Genomic DNA, 20666 nt, shown 5'->3' on the forward strand with positions numbered 1-20666 from the left:
GAATATTCAGTAGGTACATCCTGGTCGGTTTCCACCTGACCCTCTTTTCACGGCGAAAATCGTCACGTTCTGGCTCGTCTTCGACGCCCTTCCGTCTCTAAGCCTTTGACGAGCCGGTGACGGTGTTACTTATAATTAGTTGATGGTCGCCGAGCGGAAACAAAGACGTTGAGAATGATCAGGCTGACGTAAGGTGGGAATTTCGGAGTCATCGATCCGATATGTCGGCAAAACAGACCCAAGGTCCGCGATAATCACGCGACTCGTCGGTAAAAGCAGAGATCGATCGGTAACGAAATCTTCGAGGGTAAGTTATAAGGTCGGTAAGAATATAAAAAGTAGATTTCTACATTTTGTCGCAGCTGGCAAGTGGATATCTCTTCAATGGAATTCTCATCGTTTTCTAAATCGAAGTAACAGTCGATTGATACAAGTTGGAAATCTCTATTTATAAAATAACAAAGAAGCAAAAGAAGCTAGATTATCGTCGTTATTAGTTGCTAGAAAATAAAGAACGACTCACCAGGATAGTTGCAGTCGTGTTCATCGCTTCCGTCGTCGCAATCCTGGACGAAGTTGCATCGCTGCGAGTCCAAGATACACCTAGACACGTCGCAGGCGAATTCTCCGGGGCTGCAACCTGTAATATCGATCGATTTCTTACTTTTTACGAACGTACGAACTGTGGATTCTTTTTGCGCGCAAAGGGACAACGAAAATTATCAAGATAAGGAACATTTGATACTTGTGTAGGTACAGTTAATCTATGCAAAAGTACTGCCGTTATGAGTAAGCATCTACGTAATCGGGAGACAACATCTGTACCTGGATGGGGACAACCATCTTCATCATCACCATCGTCACAATCTTTCACGCCGTCACATTGCTGTACAGAGCAGATAGAACGACTTCCATCTCTACAACGAATTGTGTCGTCGGCACGACATTTGCTAGATATCGAATCAACTCTGTTTATATCTCCGTCGTCTTCGTTTGGTACAGCTCCCAAAATTTCGTGATGATCGGTTCTTGCGAAATCCCTGCTCGGCTCTGTCGTTGATCGTTTCGATGATTGGGAAGTGAATATAAATTATGAACATGAAGAGAGAAAAAAAAAATATACGTATGTGAAAATAAGTAAATAATTAAAAATAAAAATCTTTCTAATAAAAAAAAAAGAGGGAGGGAATTAGTTGAACGAGCAAACGAACGAATGCATCTGATATGGAACGATTTCACCAGTAGCAAGAGCCAGAAGTCCAACATGGTACTTATATTTTAGTGTATTTACAGCTACTGTGTTGACGATTACGACTGCTACTTACGCGTTGTACTCTCGGAGCAGCCCTCTTCGTCAGAACTATCCTTACAGTCGGCAATTCCATCGCATCGCCGCTCCAATGGAACGCATGTACCGTCTCTACACGTTAGCTCAGCTGACTGATCGCATTCCAGCTCTTCAAACCCTACTGTGGTTAGATGCGTATTTCGTGTGTTTGTGTGTAGGCGTGTTTGCAATCATCAGGTGGACAACAGAATGCAACAAAAAAAGGTAGAAGAACGAAAAAGTGAAACGGAGCTCTAATACAAAAGATTCTACTTATAATATAAAAGTACAATTAGCATGACACAATAACAGCATGCGGCGTAAGTGTGAAAATTGAATGGATCGATTCTTCCAGGCAAAGATCAACGCTAGGACGTTCCTTCTATCTCGAGATTTTTTTCTTCTATGGTCATCGACCTGGGTGGTCTTCGTAGAGGAATCGATCATTCCACGCGTCAGCGTGTAGCGAAACCAAGTTACCTTGGAATATTCTGAAGGTAAATCCATCCGGACGCACTTGGACGTTGCCCAACGAGTGCATCTGCAGCTGTTTCTCGATGATGTACTGCATCTCCGTCTCATCAGCTAACGTCGAGCCGATGTCTAGAGTAACTTGCGACGTAAAGCTGTCAGAAGTTGGCCTGAACATCGAACAGGAATTATTATCGTACCTCGGATACCTATTGGCTGAGTCACTTTGACTCAGCTTCTTGGGCTACCTGTCTATTTCAGAAAAACATCTCTAGTGTCTTTAACGCTAGAACTACCATACCAGCCAAACTCACCGGTTTTACAATTCTATTTTAAAATTCCTACTTCGTGTTATATTTTTCTCCGCAATGACGTAATGACTTTCGCAACGATAACTGAAAGAATAATATAACGAATTTTATTTTGGTTTTTACGTATTCAATAGCAGTGAAAATGACTGGCACTTGTCAAAGTGTACAGGAGTCCTGTAATCCGTTTATCGAACCCCAATTAATCAGTTTCCTCGTTTTCTACAACTTGCCACGCGTTTTTCAAATTTTTATCGCGTATCATTCGATACGAGGATGTCAGTTATCAGGAAAATTCCGGACCGATCGCTGGATCGCTGGATGCTAACGCTGGAAATACCACAGCAGTGAAAATGACTGGTTCTACGATTTTATAAATGTGTCAACCCTCGTTTAGGGATCCCAGATGGATTAATAATAGCAAAAATGTACTACGTAACATGGAATTGCTTCCGTAAAAAGATAATAAATCAATAAATATACAAATATTCTACTATTACGTATTTTTTGAAGACCAGTCATTTTCACTGGTTTTCGTAGAAATAGCTTCGTGTCGACTATCGGTAGTTCTAGCATTAAAAACACACGGAAATCAGTTGCTACGTGTTCCCGATGATATTACTCGTCACAATGTGATTGTTTTTTGAACCATTGCGGAACAATTCAACAACCTGTCACATTTCATTTATCCTTCATAGAATTTATCCTAAAACTCCAATCTCGCTTCGAATTTACCGAACTTCTCATTTAATTTTCCATTTAATTCGAAGTTATAGGACATACTCTTTATCATATTTCATCGTACGTTGCGACCTTCATACCGCGTAACAATCGTTCGAATCCAGTCTACGTACGATTAGAAGCTAAAAGCATTTTTCTTTACAGTAAACGACGATAATACGCACGCGTTGCTACCGATAAGAACGTAAAGAACGTCGGAGACTAAGGAAATCTGTTTCTCGTAGAACAGAAGGATAGAAATAAATCGCACACCGAGTGACATTACACTCACGATATTTTAACAACGTTGACGTGGTGATTTTCGTTGGGAATGTCACGGTTCAGCAACTCCTCGAGCGGCTGCGTCAGATTGCCACTGAGTTCCTTGTACTCTCTGCTGCTTCTGTCCGCGTATTCCCTCCTGTACGGTTCTCCAACGGTCAAGGTTATTCTGTAGAACCCTGAAAAAGCCACATTGAAATTAGCAACAAGTGCAGGAAACTCCGGCTACCAAATCAATGAACCATAACAAACTGTTTGCCTACTTCTTTCTCTTCTGGAACCGTAATTAACTTTCGTATCAAACTCGGTGGCGCTGCCTTCAACTTCTCCAGATCCGGCTAGGTCTTCGTCGTCGGTGTTGCCAAAATTGGCTGGCTCCCTCCGACCCTCGGCCGCGTTCCCAACCTCGTTGTTCTGTCAACAACAACGACGATCAGAGCCACTATCGAACCAAAGATTTACGTATTTACTTCAACGTCGTAAGTTCTTGGATACCAACCTCGTCATCTTCGTCGTATTCCTCCGCGCTATCTCGGGTTATCCTTTCCAAATTCGAGCTTTGCGGCTCTTTGTCCTCGTCCGATTGAACTGGAGGAGCGTTGTTCAGCTCGTTGTCCGCGTTGTCGTCTTCGGATTCTGCAAAACGTTAGACAGTACAATTTCTGTAATACACGATAGAGCAGAATGTTCGGCGCAGTTGGAGGATCTGCATTTCTGCCAATTAGCCAACCCTTGCAGCTAACGACGATGTTTAAACGTGTTTACTATGGGAAAAAGAACGATACATTACCTGGAGCTTCGGTAGTGGTAGTTGTCGATTCGGATGGGCCAAAAAAATCCCACAGCCCTCTCTTTATCCTATGAAACAAGGAGTCTTGTTGGCGCGACTCTATCAGCGGAGCCTCGCCGATGGATTGTTTGCCATCCTGGTCGAACACCAGATCGTCGTTCTGCAAACGAAAGAATCCATACGTAATCCAACTTTCTCAAACTCCGACAATCACATTTCAAGCGTCTTTGGAAACGCTTCCAGTGACTTTTCTATAGAAACAACGCTAGGTAAATAGAACACCAGGCGGCGCATGGGCTTTGCACTCTAAGCTAGTTGTATACTCGAAGGTCTACCTCTTAGGGAATCTCAGAAGATCATAAAAAATTCTTCCAACGAGGCTGTCGAATTAACAAATTCACATTACGCTAGAACTCCGTTTACGCAGCAAGGAAACTTTGCCCAGTGCTCGATTACATCGATGACACTTGTGCGAACGCGAACGCCTGTTACATGAACAGGAAAGTTTGCAAAGTTTGTAAGTTTGAAAAATTGTATTTAATATTAAGCTAATTGATCGCTAATATTGACCAATTAATTGCGTTTGACGAGTATACACGTCGTCGTTCGTATTTAATCAGGCACTCGGTGACCTAACCCAATTTCTACAACTAAATTCCGCGTGTTACGATCGTTCGCGGAGAGACGCGGTCGCTAGGAAAGCGCGTCAGCGAGAGGCGAAAATTCTCGCTACGATTCGGTTAATCGACGCCGCGAAATAGTCGTTCCCCTGTTTCGGTTAAGATAACAGAGGTGGTTCGATGAATGTAACACTGTACAGTAAGTTATAAATCACCGTTTATTCCAACAACTCGTAAAGAAGATAGTTACGCTGGTGCGTATGTATAAGACGAGCGAGTGACTGATCCACGGGTGTAAACCCGGTCGAAGGATGTTGACTGTTCGAGGGATGGAAAATCAGTTGTCTTCTAAGCTAAGGATGGGTGTGTCTAGCGCACGGGACCATCGGATTTGTTGCTGACGATTTTGGCTAAGAGAGCGAGGGAAATAGGCTTCGTTGTTAATTGGTTAAACGAAGGTTGGTGGACTAGGAAGGGTCTTAGCCGCCCTCGAGAGGAAGTGGTTAGTAGGAGGAAAGTTGCATCGTACGTTAGGAAAACTAACTTTCCCTTGTCAAGCCGTAGTAGACAATGGTCTTTAGAAACGATTCGGAAAACGGATGTTTGTTGGGTCTGAAGGACCTTAGCTAGCAAATTATTGGGATTTATGACGGGTCCTTAAGAATATCGAGGGTACGCAGCGAGGATGAGCGGACATCTAGTTCCCGTCTGGCCCGCGGTGTGTGGCCTGGTCTAGGTAGAGTGTACACCGCAGTTAACTGGTTGATAAAGCGAATTCCGAACGAAGAGATCCGTTTGCTACGAGACGACGTGGCGGATCTCAATGTTGCAAAGATTCAACAACTGTACGCTATTGTATACATCTAATATACATGCGGTTGGCTGGTTGAAAGGGAAGAAACGTTACAAACGAGGAAACCGCAGCAGCCAATGTACATAACGAGTGAGATTCGTCGAGTGTGCTCGAGTATCGCGCAGTGAACTCACGTGCGACTCATAAAGAACCAATTCTCACCTAAACACGCGATATAAATTCAGGATCAGCCGCCCATTCCACCGGCCGTGATTCGCTGGCCAGGGTTCGACGTCGCGGGTCAACGACGTCTCCTCCCTGTTCGACGAACAACACGCGCACGTATACACACAGAAAGGGAGAAGAGAAAGAGAGCGACAGAGAGTCCAAGCAGCGAGCATCGCCTGGCCGAGATAAAGTATCGTTACGCGAGAAAACGACTGACGAAGCTTATGCAACCGGTGTACCCCTGTCGATATTATGCTACGACGCGAATAACAAACCAGACGTTTGCTCGCCGATCTATACGTGACGAGTGGAGCGTTTGCTCCGACGAATACAGGATTCCCCTCTATCGAGTAGTTATGGAACATCCGTCGCGTTTTTCACCACCTAGTTTTCAGCGATCCTCCGCTCCCTTTCCCGGAGATCCACGGATCCAAGAAACTTGAGATGGAAAATTACGACGAATCAGACCACTCTTGGACGTATAGGACAGGAATTTGGGGATTTTGGTCACAACCAATTGCGGAATGAAAGGCTACAATTGCTTGGATAATGTTAGTTTACATTTTGGCTGTGCCTTATGCAACCAGAACAGGTACAGTCTTTTCCATTTTCTTCATAAGTAATTGCAAAATGAGAAAAGACTACAATTGTTTGAATGATATTAATGTATCTTTTGGCTGTGCCTTGTGGAACCAGAACAGGTACAATCTTTTCAATTTTCTTCATAACTAGTTGCAAAATGGAAGGATAAAATTGCTTGGATGATGTTAGTTTACCTTTTGGTTGTATCTTATGGAACCAGAACAGGTACAGTCTTTTCAATTTTCTTCATAACCAGTTCCAAAATGGAAGGCTAAAATTGCTTGGATGATGTTAGTGTACCTTTTGACTGTGCCTTATGCAACCAGAACAGGCTCAGTCTTTTCAATTTTCTTCAGAACTAGAAGGCAAAATGGAAGGATAAAATTGCTTGGATGATGTTAGTTTACCTTTTGGTTGTATCTTATGCAACCAGAACAGGTACAGTCTTTTCAATTTTCTTCATAAGTAATTGCAAAATGAGAAAAGACTACAATTGTTTGAATGATATTAATGTATCTTTTGGCTGTGCCTTGTGGAACCAGAACAGGTACAGTCTTTTCAATTTTCTTCAGAACTAGAAGGCAAAATGGAAGGATAAAATTGCTTGGATGATGTTAGTTTACCTTTTGGTTGTATCTTATGCAACCAGAACAGGTACAGTCTTTTCAATTTTCTTCATAAGTAATTGCAAAATGAGAAAAGACTACAATTGTTTGAATGATATTAATGTATCTTTTGGCTGTGCCTTGTGGAACCAGAACAGGTACAGTCTTTTCAATTTTCTTCAGAACTAGAAGGCAAAATGGAAGGATAAAATTGCTTGGATGATGTTAGTTTACCTTTTGGTTGTATCTTATGCAACCAGAACAGGTACAGTCTTTTCAATTTTCTTCATAAGTAATTGCAAAATAAAAAAAGGCTACAATTGTTTGGATGATGTTAGTTTACCTTTTGGCTGTGCCTTATGGAAACAAAATAGGCTCAGTCTTTTCAATTTTTTTCATAACTAAATAGTTGCTAAATGGAAGGCTACAATTGCTTGGATGATATTAGTGTACCTTCTGGCTGTGCCTTATTGAACAGTTTAGGAATTTTGTTCACAGGTAATTGCAAAACTGGAATTGATATATAATTAACATATATAATAATATATCACATATAACGACATGTACAATAATTAAGAAATGGCTAAAGGCTAAAATTATTTCAATGACATTAATGTACGTGTTAACTCTGCATTACAATCTCTCTTTTTTTGTTAATTAACAAAATTTAAGGAAATTAAATGAACACGACGAAATGCTATAAAATGGCCAAGTTAAGATAAGTTAGACAAAACAATTCATTCGCAATTTCTTTTTCAATCAAATTACGTTACTAGATTCTATTTTTTGATGGTTACGAGGAGAAATTCTAAGGATTTCATTCCTCTTTCATCCAGTTCCCGCTAATTTTAATAATTAATTCTTCTCCCATCTAGTTCCTACGATCTTACGAAGTTTAAAGAAACTGAATATTTATAACGCTATTCTAAACTATAGTACTCTTTCTAAATCATGAAAAATACTTTCTCCCTTTCCGATTCGCGTAATTACTTTTTATGCTCCGTACCATGGCGCTACGATATGTACATTATTTATTTCCTGTCTACTCGTTAATTAAACTCGCCGTATCATTATGATGCGAAAATGCGTTTTTTTTTTTTTTTTTCGTGGCGACGGAATCAGTGGCAAATGGCATGATCCAACAGAAGCCGACCATCTGGCGGATCTTGCTAATCGCGACTAATACCTCAGAGTGTCGCGTTTCGTTGCGAACGCAGCTATGAGATGCGCTTGGTCACGTGACCGGAAGCGTCCATATAACTTCCTGTCTGTACGCTGCTAAATTCGTTTCGAATTTCTTTTAACCAGCACGGTATAATCGTATCACCATAATATCATAACGATAACTAAAATCGTTTAATAACATGCAATTATTTATTTGTTTTGTAAAATGGCGAACAATCATTAATAATCTGAAAGAAATCGCACGAAGTTAGAAGTCGAAGGACTCGACTTCCGCGTGCACACGTTGCGCGTGTGAGTGGGGGTCGACGTAACGTTGCGTAACTGGAAACAGAGAGCTCACGGAGGATAATGACACGAGCCGACGCTCGTTAATCCTCCAGCTAAAATTAGTTGCGACGTATTCTTTGCTTGCAACCGATATGCGTGAACGTACGATGATAACGAAACTTGAACACAAGCAAACACATTCCGACGCTACGTAAACGACGCGAATAATTCATTTCCTACTCTAACACCTTGTGCATTCTAATTCTGATACAGGCTATTCCGAATACTCGAACATAATCTATTTCTCTTTTAATAATTCCAATAAATATGGACAATTTTGGAAATATAACATCGATGTTAATATTTGGCTTGCGATAAGAATCTCTTACCGTCTCTCCGGCCGTCAGCACCAAGTCATCGTGCTATGTTTGCAGAATCTAGAAACCAAATGTGCGTCTATAGACGTAGACGGCTGTATCTCTGATCAACCTCGATCGACCAATTCTTAGATCGCTTTTCTTTTCTTCACGTTCCTGCTTCTTCCTATTTTTTTTTTTTTTCTTTTATATACACAGCAAACGTAATATCTGAGAATCGCAGTTTTCTCCGCGATAAAAGTACAAATTTCGCAGGCAAAATGTTAAAGAAATTTTTCTTGAACCGTCGTACGGGAAGACGAGCGTCCGTTTCGATCCGCGATAACGCGCCACGCTACCTGCAACCCGACCAACACGGCCGCTGGACCTGGTTGCTGTATCTCGTTGCAAATCCACTCAGTGACCCCTATCAATGGCGAAACTTCTGCACGAGGGGAGCTGAAAGGCCTACTTCTGGCAGCTGCAGGAACAGCAGCAAGAGGCCGTGTAACTTCTCTCCACCAGCTCGTTCACGGAATTCTCCGTTTCGCTCGAAAAACTCCGAATAAACTAGCGCGTTCCGACGTTTCTCCGCTTAACCCTCAACGTGTCGCGGCATCTCGTCGTTCTCGTTTATTTCGGATGATTTGCTGGCTCGTCGAGCCACACGCGGGTCGATCTAATCTCCGATCAAGGTCTGACCTTGAACCACCTTGTCGCAAACATACACACACGTTGTATATTCATACTTTTATGAACGTAATTAAAAAACAAAAAGAACAATCCGTTCGCAAGTATCGACCAACAGCCAAACGTGCGAACGACGAGTACCTGGATCGGGACTTGGAAATTGTACGTTTCAAGCATAAGATTGCCCTTCCTCTTATCTAAAATTCTTATAATAATCGTATCGTTGGAAATGAAAAGGACGAATGCGAATGGAAGAAGAAACGACGAATTCTGAAATCGAAGATTACCAGTCTCCGGTTTGCCGCAAGATCGATCGTAGATATTAAAAAAGAGAAATAAAAAGGAGGTGGACGTGTATGAAGCAAGGGGCGAAAAATCGGGAAAAAAGTAAGTGAGGTCGATTAAAGCTCGTTTCCATGAGCGAAGAGGACAAAGAATTAGAAAGAAGCGAGAGAGGGTGGTATAGGTTAGAGACAAAACTTTGTTATTCCGGGCAAGTTTTACACGGGATTCCCCGGCTAAGTCCACTCTATGATCCTTTCACGACAACTACGTGCTCATACTTCGACAAAACACCGGGCCCCTCGCGCTGTCCGAAATCCTTAAAATGCATGGGAAATACGTGTCGGCGCAGCTTAAGTGGCCAACGGGAAATTCGTCCTCGGAACTTCGACTATGGGGACGAAGTTGCGGCAAACATCGAGCCTCTTGGTCTACCGTCGACCCCCTCGCTCAATTTTCTTCCGCTCACACTCCCTTGTCGTTTGATTAGGTGACACGAACCACGTACAAACCCAACTGGTACAGGCTTTGTAACGATCAATCGTTTGACTTTTTTATAAACTCTGCTCGCTTCTTCGCGTATTTGCACGTTGCCGACGATTTATCGGAATATAAACTTCAACCTAATCGTCGCACTTTTTTTTTGGAAAATACGTCAAATCGAATGAAATGAGAAAGCTCGACTCACACGTATTGCTCCGCGTCTAAAATATCGGAAACTTCGGTTCGCGTTACTCGTCGATAATATACGAAAAGTCGTGGTATTTATTTTATCGAGTGAATTTCTAACGTGAAAATTACGCTCGAAACTAGCCGATATCAAACGTTATCGCTAGATTATGGATATTTGTGCACTTATGGGGGATTTAAGGACGCAAAAATGTACAGAGCGCGTGTGATGATAAGAAAATGTAAATAAAATATAAATAGAACGTAATTGAGCAGACAAATAAGATACCTGAAATAGAACAGGTGCGACGAACTTTTATTGGGTTGGCAACTAAGTGGTTGCGGATTTTGTCAATACCACCTAATTTTTTTTTTTTTTATTTATTTATTTACATTTTACAATTTGTCCAGTAGGACATTTGGTAAAATATTATAGCTTAGTGATATAGCAATATAGCATGTGGATGGCTACCCCCAGTGGGATACCATCTTCGAATGATACCACCTAATGACAAAATCCGCAACCACATAGTTGCCAACCCAATATTTAACTTCCATTCTTTTACCCCTTTTGCATGCAAACGCGGATTATTACGAGCGCTGCGACTGCTTTTTATTTCAATCGTTAAGTATTCTTCAGATGTGAGAGATCACGTTCGACCCGTTTGTCAGCATCTCGCCTATATCAGTTTATTGTATCGACCATTTTAAACAATTCCACGAGAAATAATATGATTCAATTTCTTATTTTTTCTAAAATAAATAATTTCTTCTTTTGTCCTCTGTTATAAAGAACGTAAGATGCGATGTTCGCGAAGCAACATTGTCTGCCAATCGTTTTGAACAGTGAATTTTCGATAAACTCCATGAAGAATTCGGATGTCGTTCCATGTCATGGTCATAGGGACCAGTCCTCTTAAGTAGGGCCATGATTAATGGGTTAATGATATTCGGCAATATGAGGATTTGAAATTCTACAAACTACTGTAGGTGTTCGAAATTAATCTTAAAGTTAAGATAAATAATCTGTGGAAGGCACGATGTTTATGTTTGTCCAAGTGATCACCACTTCTAAGAAAACTCTACATCTGGCCTTTTTACTTTTCTCAAGCACTGAAGACAGCGTGTAGACAAAAGACTGCGACGAAGACAGACCATAAACAGTAGACAGGTGACGTTGACTTCGGGGTTTTCAGTTATTGGGTAACACGGCTAGCGTGCGGATCTGGACCAGCTCAAATTGTATTCTTACTTGCAATTACGCTTCTATTTAAATATATTTCCTACCTTACAATTTAACCACGAGTTTTCTCTGTTTACACATCGAATAAGCTCAACGATGTTGAAATAATATCAGGTGATATTTATTAAACGAAATTACAGAACAGTGGAGTGATATGGTATAATTGACAAAGTGTGCAGGTAAAGAATTTATGGATTGTCGACAGTTGGCCAGTTACTCTCAGACTGACTGTACGTAGTGACCCATGGTGACCACTAGCTGTTGTCGAATATAACGAAGGAAAGCGTGGATAGATTATTCCGACAAAATGGTTTCTCATGCCACCAAAATTAGAAAAGGAATCAAATGGTACAGAAAGCTTGGCACTCGATTCTTTCTGGGAATTTCTATTATAAACGCTTTGACGGTTTACAAAATTGCAACGAGAAAAAATATAAATATTAGAATATTTAGACAATTATTAATTGCAAAATTATCAGGGTTGTCTGAAAATACAAAAAAAATCCTTGTCTTCGACGGAGTCAGCGTAATATCGCCGTTCGGAAAAATGATTCCGGAAGAAGCAATAGACGCGCATGCAAACTACGTTACGCGAATAAAAGACGTCGAATGGACCGAACAAAGGCACAAAAGAATTTGAAGAAAACAACGACTTATTGTTCAAATTGTCCCGACCAATCTGAGCTGCGTATAGAATGCTTGAAAGTTTCACATTCTAAATCATTTTTTTAACAAACCATTTTCGTATTTTTACTTTATAATAATTCAACTATTGTTACAATTAATTATTAATTAACAATTTATTATTATGGAATATCTTTTCAAATACCTACGACGATCCTTCGCAAGTAGACGAATAAATCAACGTGGCAGTCAACGTGTTAAAAGATTTTGAACCCCGCTCTCTATACAGTAGTGACTATGGCCTGTATAGGTGTCTGTATAAGACTATTTGTGTCTATGTGCGTAATATCGTTGTATTCCAACAGTAGGTATACTAATCGAATCATATTCTAAATCTTCATGCACGATTCAATTTGTTCATTTATCTGTAGCAGATAATTCACCTAAGCGGTCTATCGTGTCAAACTTCGATTCGATTATCGTATAACGATACGAATGATCAACGGATGCAAAGTGATCGAGGGCGAAACGGGAGTGTTCAAATATTTACACGAAAGTGTCCATTACAGTCGAAGAGCGATTCTGAGAATGCACCAAGGGAAGATCCCGCTGTACCGTGGCATGTGTCACTTAAAATCACAAGTCGCAACTCGGATGATATAAAAACAAGAAGGTTGAGCCGAAACGCAACTATCAACTTCCTTTTTATTACACTTTATTATGCACTTAACAGTCACAATTGAGTGTACACTGCATTAACGCGTATAAATTTGTTGCTTTACTCTAACAACTTTCAATAAATTAGGCGACTGATCTAAGGCTGGAAGAAACCCGGTAAAGAGATGTTAACTGTTCGAAAGATGAGAAATCAGTAAAGTTTAGTGAAGATGTCGTGGCGAAGGAAAGCTAACGATGGGTGGGTCTAAGGACACGAAAAGAGTTGATTTCTTAAGGACAAGTTTTCGTTAGGAGAGTGAGGGAAATAGACTTCGCTGTCAATTGGCAAATTTTCTAGGTTGGTGGGTGAAGAAGGTGCTAACGGAAGATTTCGAACGCGAGGAAAACTAATTTTCCCGTATCTTCCCGTAGTAGACAAAAATATAAAGAATACTCGAAATAAAAGACATGGTTTGGTCCGAAGGACCTTAGCCATGAAAATGCCAAAATTAATGGTGGATCCTTAAGAATATCGAGGGTACGCAGCAAGGATGCGTAGACATCTGGTTGCCATTTTGCCCTCGGTGTGCGGCCTGGTTTCTCATGTGGATTGAGATGTGATTGATATTACACACGCGTCGATAGTGTGTTGGCAACTAAGTGATTGCGGATTTTGTCCATATCACCTGATGACAAGATCGGCAATCACTTAGTTGCCATGTGAATCGTGCGAGGACTTTTGACATTTCCACTGACTCAGACCTCTTAACAGTACATATAGGTAGAAAAATCTTTTCACCAGACATTAATAATAGGAAGCTTTGTTCTCTAGAAAATCGTGTCTCTGTAAGGATTACGATATATCACAATTAAATCCGTTTCAAATCTATCGTAGACATGTTTCGAGCTCCATTGTCCAACAATGTGAACAATGTGAATGTGACAATTTCAACAGCTTCGTTGCAAAGAAACCTCGAGGACAAAACGAGAAGATAAAAGATAACGAAGCCTTTTCTTCTAACACAAAACGTTCAACCACTGTCGTGTTACATAATGGATCCATCGATGACCTGGATCCATCGATGATCTGGACCCCTGAAAGTGGACGACACCGCTAATAAACGTCATATACTTCATTTTTCCTTGCCACAGTGTCGCGCTTCTCGCAAACTGTCTTTCGATATTCTCACAACGATACGCGAATTATTAATTTTAATCTTTCATTCCTGTCAACCGAGAGTCAACAACTTACCGAAGAACAACGAACGTGAGAAGATCAATTTTTTCGTATTTTCGTATTTTAACGTTGCTCTCGTTGTAACGAACAGAAATGACTCGACTCTCATCAGCCAGTCGCGTATGAATCGCCAACTCAGCCACGGTTAGAGCCACTAAATTCGGTGCTCGCGAACGTTTGACAAAACTGTGAGATTCCAAGGTAAAACGTTGGCGAGACGCGGAGGGAAAGAAGGTGGATCAACGAGCCTCGAGAAAGAGAGAAGGAGAACAAGTAAACGAGGTCGTTAAACCTGGTGCAAAAATGAGTCCGACCGATGACTCACACAGTTGGAGAACTGGTCCTGAAAAAAATAAGCAAGCGCGTCTGCATATCGTTAAGCCGGTCCCGTGCAGTTTGCACACACGTGTTGATTGCATAATGCGAGCGAGAACCTCGCCTCGAGCTTGACCAGACTCGCAGAATCGCCTTCGCGAAACCAAACTCTCGTCTTCGCGTGAAAATAGATGGCAAAGTATCGATTCTCTGCCTCCGCTGCTTCTTCTCGTCTTATATAGATGCCACGAGAGATAATTGGCGTTAAACGAGCGATTAGGCGAAATAATCTTAGCTATTTTTATCAGGATACAAAGATCAGAGGACGACACACGTGCGTTCCGTACAAGTTTTGGTTACTGAAGGTGCGTCGTAATTAATTATCTTGGGAATTCGATAGCTTCTCCGCGTGTTTCAAACGTCGGAGTACTCTTTCAAGTAGGATCATTTTGGCTGTTTGCTAAACGAAAGCTGAATTGGATTCTAGAGCCTCTGGATTCTGAATAATTCGACGAAAGATACTCGGCTGCCAAATTTCCCAACGACGAATAATTGAATACTGAACTATTCTTATGCCTAAGGATCCTGTATCTTAAGTTTCTGGACCGTAGATCGTGGAATTCAAAATCCTTCCACTGGAAAATTTTCCAATCGTAATCCCTGGGATCCTTAGATCCTGGATTTTCGCAATCCGAATGATTGGGCCCTAAAATTCGTGGATCTGACATCTTTCAGTCTCTTTGTCTTGAACTCTGAACTCTTGAATCCTGCACAGACGAATCTCTAAATTTTGCTGAAACTTCAAGTTTTGGATGCTGAACACTTGCAATCCAAATTTTCAATTTCGAATCTTCGACTCTTGAATCGTAGTCTCTTTGGTCTTCATCTATTGACTCCTCATCCCTGAGCCCTAATACCCTTCGTATCCTAAATTGTAAAACCTTACATCTCTCAATCCTAAATCGTTGCACCTTACACTCAAAGTTCTTCGATTGCAAAATTTTCCTCAAATCCAAGATCCTAAGGTCCCAGACTTCAGAGCTTGAGAAACGTGCTTTCCAAATACGCATCGTCCTACCTCTTGACTCGTGATCGATCATCGCACCACCTACTCAGGCTCATGACTAGCTGTCTAAACACTGGAACAACTGGCGCCAGACTGGAATCCTCGGTGATGATCAGGATCAATCTGTTCCTTCGCAGCGAGGCTGCTTCAAAGGTCAAGATCCGGCACGTATGGAGGCCGAGAGCGAGAAATCCCCCAATTTGAGAGACTTCCAGGGGCTTCGACTTAACGAAAATATACGCGCTGGCGAGCTAGATGGCGTTATGGGTGGAGAACAGCATCTCCGAGGGAAGAATCTGGCGAGACTGGCCGATCGTCTTTTGTCTTAAGCCGCTCTATATTAATGTGAAGAACATGCCATGTCGAACCATGCTACGATAGCTGGACGACTAGACGTGGAAAAGAGGGCTGTCAGCGCCCGGAATACTAAACAGTGGCGAACTATGTGCTGCATAGGTGGCGCTAGTCTCGCGCGACCGAGCCTTTGCATTTTAACTGCCTCTCTACTCCAGCAAATCCTTCGGGCAAGGCTTTGCCAAGTATAGCAACTTTCGACAGTTCCCCTGTACGCACGTTTGTTGCGAAAGAGCCGGAAAATTATGAGCTCGTGAAGACCTGTGGAGTCAGGTGTTCGAGTTAGAAACGTCTGCCAAAGTACGTTCACTGGGTTCTTCTTGATCTGTCGGGTGAGAGTGATCGGAGAACAGTACAAGTAGAATAGTACTTCATAAACGATATTTAGAAACTTGTCACACCTCGTATCACTCGCGAGGCGTGGTACAAATTGGAACTGTAAGAAAACGCGAAGCTTCCAAAGTTCCGGACTATATCATGGAACTTAGGAAGAAAAAGCTACTCGAGAGTGTCATAAATTAAGCTTCTCTGGGTACCGCGCGTGGATTATATCACGGATTATTTATACGATATTTTCTCGGCGTACGAAACCAGCGTTTTGTAATTTTACATGCCTGCAAGCTGAATCGCTAGATTTTAGACGTCGTAGATAGATCAAATTATCGAATGGAGGATTTTGGATCCAGCTTGGGCGCAGATATAATCGAGACGTGCAGCAAAGAAACACAACGACTAAACAGAACTTTGATTATAGATATAACCAAGATAATCAATGTATAGTTAAGATAAACGTTTGCAGCTTCGTTATAAATTTCTTCAAACACTATCGGGATAGCGGATGCTCTCTCGTTCCTTTTCTCTTAAAGGAAGATTCTATTATCGAAAGAGCAACGTCCATAACCGGCGCCAAATCTCAAGCTTTCGCTCACGGCTGGGCCAAAGTGTCACGTGTTGATTCCCAGGCCGTAAAACGGACGAAACGACGCGATGAGATCCAGAAGAAGCAGGATCATCTCATATGAACTTTCATATCTCAGCCCTTGTGCGCGAGGAGGGCAAATACTATGGGCAATCCCGTGAAAATGGTGAAATTGCGGAAATCACGAGGCTTCGACTTCCCGACAGAAACGTTCCGGCCCTCGGGCTGCGATCTGCCACTCACGCGTCCAAACGGCTGAAACTGAACGTCCTGTGCCGGCGGAGAAAAAAATCGAAAAAATGCCTGTCAATGTGAAATTTCAACCGGACTTACTTCTTTCAATGAGTCAGTCCATTTTCAACAAGATAACCAGCAGTTGCAGACTGAACGTTGGATTAATTTTAGCAAGAAGCCGATGCGATTCTCGCCAAAGTTTGGCCCAAGCTGCTCTGTCAGCAACTTTTTTATCAATTATTCTCAGCGCCGTACGAAAATAGCTGAGATGTTTCGATATTTCTAAAAATGAATGGTGGACAGTTTTCAACGAGAAGCTTTCAATTAATAATCTTCGATCGTAGAACTGTCCAAATGAGATAAAGTGTTGAATGCTATAAATCGTGTCACGAGGTTTAGTTCAATCCTTTCAAAGACTCAAGATAGCTCAATTATGTGACTAGAAAAATACACCCAGCATTTCTATACCTGAGACCTACGAGCCTTTTTTTCGCGAAACTCGCAAATTTCCTACGATGCGATATTTAATTAGACTTTTACGTACAGTATACGGCACAAGCCTATCGTTTACATCTCTTTCCTGTCGCTTTTATATTCCATTCTCGGCTGGTATTAGCATCGTTGCTTCTGAAAATGTCGTACCGATCGATCAAATTATTCCTATGAACACGTCTATCATTTCGAATCAGCGGAATAGCAAGCCACTGAGAAAAGTAATTGAAGCTTTAAAGCGGCAGTTTTGACAGTGTCGCGTGACTGCTCGATAATCTACCACTTGAGAACACGCTCATCTTCATCATCGGCTAAAGATCTTGCGAGGAAGTTGGCCTGCCACTGACACCAAACAGAAGTCGATTCAGCGATCGACCAGGCTCTCTTAAAGAGCTACGTAGGTTTGTTTTTACAGCAAACAAGGGGGATCGTGTGCACGTCGTCTAAACAGGTCGCTTAACCACGGTTGCTCACCCTTCAGCCATCCTCTAGACTCAGCCACGACCCTTTTACCCATTTTCACCCCTCTAGGTGAAACCTGAGGCGGTTCGACAAATTACGAGACTCACTTAGCGCCTCGTGTTGCCTGTCACCGCACTCTGAATCCAAATTCCTCGTCTTTTACAGCCTCTTTTTTCTAGTCCCTGTCGACTATTAGCAGACAATTAGGCTAGCAAGCTCGTTAACATATTCGTCGTCGGTGGTATTTCGACTCATTCGTCGTTCACACCAAGATCATTCTGTGTCGAAATTTGAAATTTAAATTACTCTTTTTCTCTTATTGAAAGAAGAATACGCGTGGAGTATCGCGCCATACGACACGTGGTGTGTTTTGTAATCAATTTTTAAAGTTGTCTGCTATTTCTAACTTTCTCAACATATCGTGTTCGTTGGAAGAATCCAAACGAAACGTAAAAGTAAGAATAATGCAAAAATAAATTTTGTAATAGAACTTTATCATTTTCTGTATTTAATAGAAATCCATAATAAAATTGCTCATTGTTCATAGAGCTGCTGCACATCTTCGATTTTCATGATTCTTTTATTACACTGTCAGCTGTGTGATTCTGAACAATTTTTTCCCGTACGCGTAACCGACGCTCGATTACTCGCCCTTTGTTTCTGAGATATTAAAAAGAACTGTCGGTATCGTTACATTTACAGATTTCTACCTACAGTTGTACGTCTAATTCTTATCTTTCCTTTGTAATACGTATAGCTTTGAAAATCATTTTAATGATCGCCGTGAGGTGACTTTTTTTTTTTTTTTTTACTACTAAATTAAAAAAAAGTTGGTTTCTACAGCATATTAAAAGATCATTGAAGCGCAACATGACGCCAGCTTCCTGAATAATTAGCATAAAATGTCCTACTAAATTCAAGAAACAACATGTCGAGATTGAAAGATACTGCGAACTCTAGATAATCCAACAGCCAACAACATATTACGCGATTATGGTTATTATATACACGGGTCGTGCGATGTCACACTGCAAACGTGACGTAAATGGAAATTTTTGCGTCAGTGTCTTGAAATCGCAATACTGTCAGTTATTGGAACAAGAAGTTGAAGAATCGAACGGTTTTGCCGGCAGAAAGCGACAACGATGAGTAAACGAATTCAGTGGAATGGCTCATTAATTCTCGACAAGAGTGAAGGAATCACCTACGTGACACGCATGTTCACGTTCTTCACACTTTTCCCGTCTGTCAGCCGAGGAGACTCGTTCCTCGAGTTCATTGAGTCGTTCAGCCGACCGATCATCAATCTTCTTCGGACCTGCTGCTCAAAAACCATCAAATTCAACGGACAATTTTCCCTCGCCGCCAATATGTCACGCGTTGTTATCTCGTATTCAAATTACGATAAAAAACACAATTTATCTTTTTCCTATTTTCTCTCGAGCGACCTGGAGACCTTGGTGACTGCGCAGCGAGGCAAAGTTTGGAAACTTCCGAATCGAATAGATTCGTCGCGCCTAAGTAATCGAAAGAGCTTTGAATAATACGTAGAATCGAAACGAGGCTGGGAGGTACGTTTCTTGTTATTTTCTTGGAGCCTCGCAGACCTCTGTGACTCCTTCGGAAAGTGGAACTTTGGAAACTTGCAGCTAGGTAATCGAGAGTTGTTCCGAATAATAGCTGGAATCCAAATGACAAGCGAAAATACCATTTTTTTGCCATTTTCTTAAAACCTACCGTCTTCTCTAACCGAAAGAGGGGAATCTTGTCCACTGGAGGCTGGATAAATGTAAAAATCATCTCTACGTCAGCCAGTTCTCCCTGTTCAACCCTTTGAAAACATTGGTTCAAGTATCAAAGGGGGTCGGAGGAACCTGTATCGGCCATCGAGAAGGAAAACACGGAGGTTAAACGCCGGGGGATGATCCTGCTGCGATTTACATGAAACGTTTCGTTGTTAGAGTGGCCGAATCCGCCGGTGCAATTTATGATTCGCTCTTTTTCCTCTTTTGGGTGGAACACGCGTGACAAATAACAGAAGGGCGGCTATACGGGCTGATTTGGCGGACAGAGAAGGAAGAAGGTGTATTTGTTCGGCGAAGGCAAACAATTGGTCGACAGACCCATTTCCGTCGGATCGAAAATAGTCGAGAGCGGAAGCTTCCGCCACGCTGAGGAACACGACGATCCATCTTTCGATCGTCCGAACCGAGACACACGCCATGGCACAGGACGCAGACGAGAGACCACGGGACGAAAAGAAATCTACGAAAAGATGAAGATCGTAGAGAAAAATTCGTAGAAACATCTCCGCATCCGGTGGTTGCTGAATAAATTTCCCGTTGCTCCGGCAGGCAGACAGCCTATTCGTTGACCAAATTAGGGCAATGCCGGACCGCGAATGGACGACTGTCCATATTTGGCGAACAACCGAAACCGTGCCAAATATTCGCATTCGAGGACACGTCGTTATCAAAACCAGGAAAAATTAGTTTCCCCTTTGAAACATCGTTAATAAGCTGACCAACGGCCCGTGAACCACATTCTTGCCGCAAGTTGAATTCCATTTGCCGGAAATCCCTCGGTTCCGCCACTCTTTTCATACGAAATCGCGCTTTTATTCCCTCAAAAGCTGAGGCAAATGAAAAAAAAGGAAGGCGAAACAGGAAGAAAAGAAAGAAATAAAGGCAAAGGGAACGAGAAACGAGGCTGAAGTTTCGCCGAAACCCGATGGCAACGCTCAGAGACAACGCTCGCCAGTTCTCCGCATCGTAACACGCGCAATTACATCAGAAATATAATTATAATCGATTGCGCAACCGGCCATCCTTGTGTCAAATGCCAGCACACGCATTGAATCGTTGATTTCGGCCTCTGATGACTTTGGT

General features: G+C 41.9%; 1 protein-coding gene across 2 annotated transcripts in view; it reads right to left on the reverse strand.

Annotated features, from left to right (window-relative positions):
* The window catches only part of LOC117217134 (basement membrane-specific heparan sulfate proteoglycan core protein-like), a 186140-nt gene that overhangs the window by 111891 nt on the left and 53583 nt on the right, over positions 1-20666 (reverse strand). For both annotated transcript variants that reach the window (XM_033464496.1, XM_033464497.1), the window contains exons 2-9: positions 3899-4058; positions 3608-3744; positions 3372-3522; positions 3119-3287; positions 1808-1968; positions 1326-1469; positions 826-1050; positions 524-640 (exon numbers count right to left, since the gene is read on the reverse strand). In XM_033464496.1, coding sequence (XP_033320387.1) covers positions 524-640; positions 826-1050; positions 1326-1469; positions 1808-1968; positions 3119-3287; positions 3372-3522; positions 3608-3744; positions 3899-4058 — 1264 coding nt within the window. The remainder of the gene's footprint in view (positions 1-523; positions 641-825; positions 1051-1325; positions 1470-1807; positions 1969-3118; positions 3288-3371; positions 3523-3607; positions 3745-3898; positions 4059-20666) is intronic.

This window comes from Bombus bifarius, unplaced genomic scaffold (genome assembly GCF_011952205.1).
Source record: "Bombus bifarius isolate JDL3187 unplaced genomic scaffold, Bbif_JDL3187 scf7180000007974, whole genome shotgun sequence".
In the NCBI taxonomy this organism is placed as follows: domain Eukaryota; kingdom Metazoa; phylum Arthropoda; class Insecta; order Hymenoptera; family Apidae; genus Bombus; species Bombus bifarius.